At 40.9% G+C, this 10,070-nt stretch overlaps 1 protein-coding gene across 2 annotated transcripts; it reads left to right on the top strand.

Annotated features, from left to right (window-relative positions):
- Window positions 1-1,604: 1,604 nt before the first annotated feature.
- Window positions 1,605-6,606, top strand: eif4e2rs1 (eukaryotic translation initiation factor 4E family member 2 related sequence 1). 2 transcript variants are annotated; one of them, XM_071465157.1, is made up of 7 exons: window positions 1,605-1,764; window positions 2,665-2,755; window positions 2,856-2,990; window positions 3,392-3,496; window positions 4,275-4,427; window positions 4,759-4,895; window positions 6,182-6,606. In XM_071465157.1, exons 1-7 carry the CDS (start codon window positions 1,748-1,750, stop codon window positions 6,219-6,221), a joined length of 678 nt encoding a protein of 225 aa, XP_071321258.1. In that variant the 5' UTR covers window positions 1,605-1,747; the 3' UTR covers window positions 6,222-6,606. The 2 variants fall into 2 exon arrangements, with proteins under 2 accessions (XP_071321258.1, XP_071321256.1); XM_071465155.1 differs by having other exon boundaries at window positions 2,665-2,761; window positions 6,182-6,368.
- Window positions 6,607-10,070: the final 3,464 nt, after the last annotated feature.

Here is a 10,070-nt window from a genome sequence, read left to right as displayed (position 1 = left end):
TGTGTTTTGTTTTTTGTTTTTGACCCTCCGTCACAGCTTTAGTCTCAAAATACTCATTTTTTTAATCCAAGTATCTCAAGTTGTATCACTATTTTACAAAATTCTCAAAATGTTAAAGTTTCAAAATGAGAAATGATTTTCAAACTATGACAAATTGTTTCTTATACATGGTATTCTCAAAGTATTTTGATTCTTTTAGCCATAAAAATTGCATTATAAAATGAATTAAATATTCTAACTTAAAAAAAATCAAACTATAGACCCTTTTCCTAAAACTATCAAAATATAATGTCTTTATTGTTTCAATTATCTGAGTACTGAGTTTTTTTATACCTCCACACAACACAGTGATCATCAGCGTTCCCTGAAATAAATAAAACATTTTTTTTTAAAATAAAAACCTATTTATTTTATATTGATTTAGACGGTGTTACATACAGCAGTCATATGATCTGCAGTGACCTTTACAGTCCCCACTCTTTACATTCGCTTCAACATGAGCAGCCAATCAGAAACAGAGATACTAATGAGTCATCAGTTTCCAGGAGCAGCAGTTTGTTTAAAACAACAGCAGCCCCCCACTCATTAATGTGTGTGTGTGTATGTGCGTGTGTGTTTGGGGGGGTGGGGTGGGGGGTACTACTGAAATTTCATATTCATTTAACAATTTAAGGGACCACAATGTTTTATATTTAGTTTTACGTTGTTTTTACTTTTTTAGAAGTACAGAAAACTAATTATTTGTTAAGTGAGTAGGATTTTGAAACATCATTTATGTATAGATTGTTATGATGATGATGAAGATGACAGTCTTGTTTTCCATGATGACTCCTGACCGGATTTAATAAATCTATAACTATTGATCTGGAGCTCAGACCAGGATTTCCAACAGCTCTGGATAATGTCTCAAATATAAAACGGATGCTCTGTTGTTTCTACATTTATGTTGGTCTGCTGTGGTGTCATTTTAATGTTAGTACAGCAATGAATTGTGGGATGGTGTTTTCTCCTTTCCTTTTGTTAAGTCCAGTGTTTCCTCTGTTAAGGAGGTAAGATAAGAAACACTGAAGCTCCTTTCCTCATCACAGCTGCTGCTCAGATACTTGAGGTCATTTCTCTCATTTTGAACCTTGATAAGAAAAAGAGGCTTTTGGACCATGGCCTGAGGCCTGTAGGATCAGGATCAGGAGGCGTAAGCAGAGGTCACTGATACTCATCAGAAGAACAGCTCCACCTGCTGTTCACACCTAATACTACAACAGTATTAACAATAGTGGCACTCAGATACTCAGTACAGTCTGAGTTATGTTGTTGTCAGACATTTACACACACTAATGTAGACTCTGTTGTCATTGTAGCATTTTGTTAAGACAAAGTTCATAAAAATACTAAAAACAAATCTTTATACAACATCAGTATTTCTATTAAAACACTTTCAGTTTCTGTTTCAAGAACCGTTTCAATATAACTGTTCTCTCAATGAAAATGAAATTAAATTAAAATCAGTATTTACTTTTGTTTCTCTGAAACGTCGAGGTTAGAAACGCGATAGAAAAATTAAAATTAAACTTGTCCTTTCTCTCCTCCCGTCGTCCAATGCTGCCGCACATGCGCAGTGACTGTGACAGAGCTGTAAGGTCGTCAGAGCCGCATGAGTAGAAACGGAAGAAGGAAAATAAAGTGGAAAAACAAAACAACTAAGTGAATAAAGGAGGGAATACAGAGGAGGGGAGGTGACGGAGGAGTGATGAACCAGCTGGAGAGGTAAGAGTCACACTTTACCGGTAAATTACCGGTAAACTGAGGAACACTGACAGCAAAAGGCTAACAGTTAGCATCAGATTATATTTTACTGGAAAGACAGACTGTCTTTAAATACTGCAGGATTTATAAGTTATAAAGGTACTTTTACTGTGACCTGTTAAATGACTGCGGTTGATTTAATAAAGTCTTTAAAGGGTTAAATTCTTACACTCAAACTGGAAGTTAAATTTGTCTGATTATAATAATTTTTAAATCTGAATGTATATTGACAGTTTGGTGACGTGTTGTGGACAGTTTGGTGACATGTTGACAATTTGATGGCATGTTGTGGACAGTTTGGTGAGATGTTGGACAGTTTGGTGACATGTTGTGGACAGTTTGGTGAAATGTTGGACAGTTTGGTGACATGTTGACAATTTGATGGCATGTTGTGGACAGTTTGGTGAGATGTTGACAGTTTGGTGACATGTTGTGGACAGTTTGGTGACATGTTGTGGACAGTTTGGTGAGATGTTGACAGTTTGGTGACATGTTGTAGACAGTTTGGTGACATGCTGGACAGTGTGGTGACATGTTGGACAGTGTTGTACTCATTAACATAATAAGGGGTGGTCCAGGCTTATTAATACTCATTAACATACATGTGTAGATGTAGACAGAAGATGTACGAGGATTCATCTGAATATTTTGGCCCGCACGCCACATTACAGTTTGAACTCCACACAAGACTTCCTACATGAGGCCCTATCATCATGTGGGTGTAACAATCACAGTAAAGTGTCTCAGTATGAATACATGTATTGATCTAAGTCCATCACAGATCATGGCTGATTAATTCAGATGTAGTTCAAGTGTTGCTGGATATGGTGCTCAAAAAGACACTTCCTGTTTGTCTTTCAGCTCAAGGGATGAGGAGGACCAGGAGGAATCCGACTGTTGCCATGACAACAGTGATGGAACCAACAATAACAACAACAACAACCGACGCAAGGTTTCAGTTCAGTGTTATTTATGTCACCAGATCACAACAGATGTTATCTGAAGGCTCTTTTTCACTTACCTGTCTGTCTGTCTACCTGTCTGTCTGTCAGACAGTGTGTCCAGGTGCAGGTGAACACCCTCTGCAGTATAACTACACCTTCTGGTACAGCAGAAGAACTCCGAGTCGTCCTGCCAGCTCTCAGAGTTACGAACAAAACATCCGACAGATCGGCACTGTGGCATCGGTACACACACACGCACACACACACACACACACACACACACACACACACACACACACACACACACACACACACACACACTGTGAACTTTATTAGGAACACAAGAGCACCTAGCGATTTATTCATTATCCAAACATAACAACATACATTAGAGGGAGGAAGTACCCAGTGTTAGTGTGCTGTTCCTAATAAAGTGCTCACTGAGTGTACACTCAGAAACACCTGTAATTATGCTTAGGTAAAATACCACTGATTAATGAACCGGTCATCAATAGTTCAATAAATCAGTGACAGTTAACACCCCCTGCTTGAGAGGCTGATGTATTTCACAAAAGTGACTTTAGAATCAGATTTTCACATCAGTGATACACAACTGATAATTAATACTCTGTGTGTGTGTTCAGGTGGAGCAGTTCTGGAAGTTTTACAGTCACCTGGTGCGACCAGGTGATCTGAGTGGACACAGTGACTTTCACCTGTTCAAGGAGGGCATCAAACCCATGTGGGAGGTAACAGCATGTTACTGCAGTAATAATACCACGATAATACTGTAATAATACTGTAATAATGCTGTAATAATGCCACGATAATACTGTAATAATACAGTAATAATGCTGTAATAATACAGTAATAATGCTGTAATAATGCCACAATAATACTGTAATAATACCACAATTACAACCATAATAATGCTATGATGATACTGTAATATTTATTATTTAAGTTGTTCATTAATGATCATGTAGTCAGATATCATGTAGAAAGTCATGTTTGTGGAGCGGCTGCTGTTCTGGGCAGTTAGGTATTTCTTTAAAAACATGTTTACTTGTTACATGTGAAGCATTTGATGACAAATTTCATTCCTCTGTACATAACAGGAAGTTACCTCACAGTAGTGTTGGAGACGAGATGTAGAAAACAACCTCTCGATGCATATCTCGTATTAAAGTTGTGACAATGGAATATTTTTTACAAACCCAAAACAAGTTTAAAATTTGACCCCTATATTTTTAATACTTTTGGTTTTTGGTAGATTAAGAACTAACTTGTTGCTCCATGACCACATCACAGCTGATCAGAATTGTCCCTCCGGAGCACTTGACCATTGATCCTGTAGTGAATAGAGTTGTATCATCTGCGTATAAAACTACCTGCTCAACTGAAATCATTGGTTTCTCTCTAATGAAGCTCCAGTTCGGACTGAAATGAGACAATAAAAAACATCTGACAGAGACAAAACTACAGGTCACAACAACCATCTCCTCACCTGTCTGCCCCCACCTCCAGGACGAGTCAAACCGCAATGGGGGGAAGTGGATCATTCGTCTCCGTAAAGGTCTGGCCAGTCGATTCTGGGAGAACATCATACTGGCCATGCTGGGCGAGCAGTTCATGGTGGGAGAAGAGATCTGTGGAGCTGTTGTCTCTATACGCTTCCAGGTAATAATACTGGTGAATAATACTACACTGATGCTCAGGTGTGACCCTCTGGACTTTATATCTGATCTGGACTTTACAGACCTCAGACATCATTCAGGTCTGTCAGCCTACCTTTGTCTACTGTCCTCTCTCTCTACCTAACTCAAGGTTCCCTCAGTGCAGGGCGAGGCCACCGCTGGACCTAAGTTGAACCCCCTGGGTCTAAGTTGAATCTAAGTCTATCTGTCTCTAACTGACTCTCTCTACCTGTCTGTCTCTACTTGTCTTACTCTACCTGTTTTTCTCTACCTGACACTCTCTGCCTGACTGTCTCTACCTGTCTGTCTGTCAGGAGGACATCTTGTCGATCTGGAACAGAACGTCCAACGATCAGACGACAACATCCAGAATCAGAGACACTCTGAGACGAGTCCTGAATCTTCCAGCCAACACCATCATGGAGTACAAGACCCACAACGACAGCCTCAGGTATTATTAATACTACTAGTACTGTATCTACTACTCTGGAACAGTGGAACAGTTCCAGACAAATAACGTCTCAGCTGGTTATGATGATCTGTTTGAGGACGTCTGTCACAGCTGAAGCTTTAATGTATCTCAGTATTGATCATCAAACCATCTGATTATTGGGACAAATGAGATCAAAGTCTTTGTTTCCCTGGTGGATCCTTCACAGATGCACCTGAGCCTCAGTCAGTGTCAGAACCCAGATGCTGTTCTCTCTCACAGATCATCAAAAGTCGCTCTGTCACTCAAACCGCCACCACAAGTGGTCACATGGTGCAGACGAGAAGCAAGGCTTCACATGTCAATTACGTCATCTGTCTCACCTGGAGGTCTCACCTCATCACTAGTTATTTAATTGTAACATAAGTTCAGCTCACTGTGTTTGTATCCAGCAATGAAGTGATTAACAGGACACAGGACAGTGTTACCATGGTTACACAGCTGTGTGTCAGATCATTTGGAGAGGACGACCTAAACAAGGCCACAACTAACCATTCACCTGTCATTCATTGACCTCTGACATGGCTAATCATTTTAAACATGCTAGTAGGCTAACATTAGCCACTTAGCACGGCTGCTCGCTCTGATGTTCAGAATCATTAGTGTTCAAAGGGTTAGGGTTAGGTTGGGGTCGCTTCATGCTCGCTCGTGTAAAATATGACAGGCTCATTATTATAGTTTGTATCTGTGTGTTATGTCACTCATACGTTAATACATTAGTATTAACAGTGTTCAGCCAGGCTTAGTTCTCCCCTCCTGACAGAGAAACCTGGACCTGGACCTTGGTCGGTATCAGTGTTGGGCTCAGATGATCTGATGTGAGGGGTTCACAGATCCAGGCTCATCGGCCCTGATAAATATCACAGTCTCATATTTAGGATTCAAACTGGGATGAGTACCACTGTGGTCACGTTAGGCTAATGTTAGCTAGCATGGTGTAACACATTAAAACTGAAAGTGAAAATCCTGCTGAAGAATAGACGACACCTCCCTAAACGTTTTCTCATCCAGACTCTTCAGTCACCATCACTACAGGTCCTAGCATCACAGGCTCCATTTTAGATGAGATCAGGTGAGGTGAGATCAGGTGAGGTCTTTCAGTGTGTAGATGAAGAAGATCTGTGATTGTTCTCCTTTTCATGAAACAACCTCAACCTGAAAACATGAGCAGACCCAGGATTTTAAACTGGCTGCGGTTACTCAGACCCAGGACCCTGTTGTTCACAGTGCATGTGTGTGTGTTTCAGGGACAACTCAAGCTTCAGAAACACAAAGATTTCCCTCTGAAGACACGTTCAGCTGATGTCCTCTGTCCAATCAAGACACGGATCACCATCTTCTTGCTCTGCTCTCTCATTGGCCTTGAGGAGTGTGTGTGTGCATGTGTGTGTGTGTACTTGTACTTGTACTTACTACCTAGTAAAGACCAAAACATTTTACAACATTGAGGACATTTTAGCCGGTCCCCACTTTTTGAGAAACCTTCAAATCACATTTTGAGGGTTTAGACTTGGGTTTAGGGTTAGGCATTCCATTTTGATGGTTAGAGTTAGGGGCTAGGAAATGCATTATGTCAATGAGTGTCCTCACAAAGAAGTACAAGTGTGTGTGTGTGTGTGTGTGTGTGTGTGTGTATATTTTGACTAAGGACCAATAAACTGATTTAACTGAAGTTGTTTTATGTTTTATTACCAGCAGTGACAATGTGGCTGATATTGTGTGTGTGTGCGTGTGTGTGGCAAATGTGGACCTGCATGGAGACACCTGCTGTAGCAGGAACTACCACTGATGTGGTTTTCAGTCTGTCTGTGGACAAATTGTGTCATGAAACAGGTTCAAAGATGGATGGATAATGTAATAACACCCACTGAGTACTCTTGTGATTATACAGTAAGGATTTCTGGTATAACCAGAAACCATTATAACCAGTAGAAACCAGTATTACCAGTAGAAACCATTATAACCAGTAGAAACCAGTATTACCAATAATTTGACCAGTTTGTGTGAATGAAACTTCTTTTTTATAAGACCTGAAATATAAAAACAATTAAAAAACTGAAGTTCAGGTCAGTTTTATTCTGTGAACCAGTGAAATCAGTAAAAAATTAAATTAATTAACCTACAAATCACTGATAAAATCAAACAGAACACTGGCCTCTACAGAACAGTGCTCACTACAGAACACTGCCCCCAAGAGGCTGATTCATGGAGTGATCAACAGGCTTCAGATCATGTGATCACAGAACCTTAAAACGTATGTGCAGATGAACATACATGTATTGCATGTACCATGGCAGGTCAGAGTGCCTTTGAGCCAGGCACTGCTCTCCACTGAGTGTGGCACATTGACCCAGCTGGTTCTACTGTCATCATCACTTGTGCAGACCCAGCTCAAGCTGTTCAGGCAGGTTAATGCAGGTCTAATCCTGACTCTATTCCTGGCTGTAGACCAGCTGGGACCTGTGATCCCTGAGGATGGACCAAATCCAGATCAGGATTAACAGATTGATCTGCACTCAGCACTGAGCCGCATACTCTACCACGGTAACCCTGTAGAACCATGCACTGTAGAACCAAACAGTGTAGGACCACACACTGTAGAACCACACATACTGTTGACCTACACACTGTAGAACCATATGCTGTAATAACCACATACTGTAGACCCACACATACTGTAGATCCACACACTGCAGAACCACACCCTGTAGGACCACACCCTGCAGAACCACATACTGTAGACCCACACATACCATAGAACCACACCTCAGAGTTAATCACCTTAGACCAGATGCCCCTACAGTCAAGTTTCAATAAAGAGGAATTTTGACCATTAGCTGTTATAATACATATGCAGACACTTATTAAACCTGTCAACCCCAGAGACTGAGACTTTGGTGCATGTGTCACTCAAAGAGGCCACACCCTCAATTCTCCACAGCTTTAGTCCTTAATAAAATGTAAACCGGTGAGTTCTATAAAATTCAGGTGTACAGGTGTCATGAAGGAGGAAATGATCTCTAGAGAGCAGAACAGTTTCTGTACCAGGCTGTAAACATGTTTCTTTCTGCTGTAAAGACATTTGAACATGGGAGTCTGTGGGGACTGACTCACTGCTGGAGCCAGACTATAGTGGTCGTTAGAGGAACTGCAACTTTTAGCTCCTCCTTCTTTATTCCCCAGAATTAAACTTTCCATCTTCTCATGGTGACCCCCCCCCCTCCAAAAGGAAAACAAAAAAGTGGCTTGGTTAATTACACTGCACCCACTCTTTAATATGGTGGTAACTGCATCCCATGTCCAAAGACTCTTAGGAATGGCTGCGTGCATTTGGGCCACAGACCCCTGTTTTAGGACTATGTCAAACAGAGAGTTTGCCTACTTCTGCCAAGACATGGAGTGTAGTGGCCACCATCTCAAGGCCAACCTTTTCTTGGCTGCAGTGAGACTAGCCCATAGAACACATTTTTGTTGTAGAGTCAAGTCTATAGAGGAGTCATCACTGGGTAAGAGCAAAGACGGAGAGAGCAGAATCCTTCTGTAGTAAGTAAATGCCACAACAAGCATCTCTCGGGGCATTCCCCACAATTGGGAGATGTGATGATCTTCATAGAGTGGCAGTTTGTGGGGGTTAGGTACATCCTATGTGCAACTTTATAATGTATTAGTTGATGATCTGGATTCTTTGCAGTACTGTATAGGTCTTTCCACACTGTCCTCCAGCAAATACCTTCATTATTTATGCCAGGTATGTCCCTACCCCACGTGGCTTCTACCGGCACTGGGCTGGGAGGTTCAGAAATACATTTTTTAAAGTCTAGAGACCATCCTTTGTGTAGGCCCTGCTGAGGCTAATAATTTGTGAAGAGGGTGTGTAGGGAGTGTGACACCACATGCCCGCATAGGAGATCTCAACTGCAAGTAGAAATAAAAGGGTGATCCAGGTAGACCATATTCATCATAAATCATAGACCATAAATCATTGAAAGCTATTTCTGTGAAATAGGTCTTTTAAAACATTAATTACTTGATTCTTCCATTTGGGGAATGAGAAAAGTTTATTGCCAGTGGGGAGTGAAAAGTTCTTGACTAACCCATCACAGTGTGGTTAATTGAGAATAAACATGAAATTATAGGGCCTAATTGTGATTTTTTTTCCCCAATGGTATGTTAGAGTACACTATGTCCTGCAATCTGTGAGGCCATGACAGATTCTCCTTGATTGGTCTCCAAGAAACTGAGGAGTTAGGGTTGTACCAAGTAGAGGGAGGATGCAGCACAAAGGACCAGAAATATACGCTAAAATTTGGTTGACCCAGTCCTCCCTGAGTTTTGTCTCTCTGGAGAGTCATGAGCTTTAAACAAGACCTCTTTCCTTTCATATGAATTTAGAGATTCAAAAATTATGTTTTTCCCCAGTAACTAGAGGGGCTGGAGGGATGATAGAATGATAGAGTACAAGTTGATGCAAGGGTATACATCCATTTCAGCTATCAATATATGGGCTTGGAATGAATTTGGGGCATTAGACCAACATTCAAGTTCTTTCTCAATCTGGTTGTATATGCTTTGGGTTCGCATTACAATGGAGATAGTGGAGGGAAGGATATCAATGCTGAAATACTTGAAGCTCTTGACAGGTATATGGGAGGACAGGGAAATTTGAGATGCAGACGAGTTCAAATGCATCAATGCTGACTTAGTCCAGTTAATTTCATACCTGTCTGACAAACCAGGTTATTCCTGACCAATAGAGACTTCAGATAACCCATTTTCTGATCTTAACTCATCTTCATCCTTCCCTCCTCCTCCTCTCTCTTTTCCTTCCTTTGCTCATTTGGAGGTTTTGTAGCTCAGACTGTTTTTGTTCTGTTATTGGCTGTTTTGAGCTCAAGTTATTACATGTGACATTGTGACATCATCAGTGAACACGTGTTTAGTCTGTTTAGTTTGATGTAGCTGTCAGTCACAGCACCTGAGATATTAGGTTGATGATGTCATCAGTCAGGAAACAATATTTAACAAACAAATGAACTCAGAGATTCAACAGGTAAGAGGGTCAGACCTACACACGCACACACACCTGTACAGACGCAGTCATCTTCTCATTACAGACTCTAACAGAAGCCAAAGATC

The sequence above is a fragment of the Trachinotus anak genome, unplaced genomic scaffold (assembly GCF_046630095.1).
Source record: "Trachinotus anak isolate AG129_WGS33_773 ecotype Australia unplaced genomic scaffold, CSIRO_AGI_Tana_v1 ptg000027l, whole genome shotgun sequence".
Classification (NCBI taxonomy): domain Eukaryota; kingdom Metazoa; phylum Chordata; class Actinopteri; order Carangiformes; family Carangidae; genus Trachinotus; species Trachinotus anak.
The sequence above is the reverse complement of the archived record's forward strand: the minus strand, read 5'-3'. Positions and strand labels throughout refer to the sequence as shown.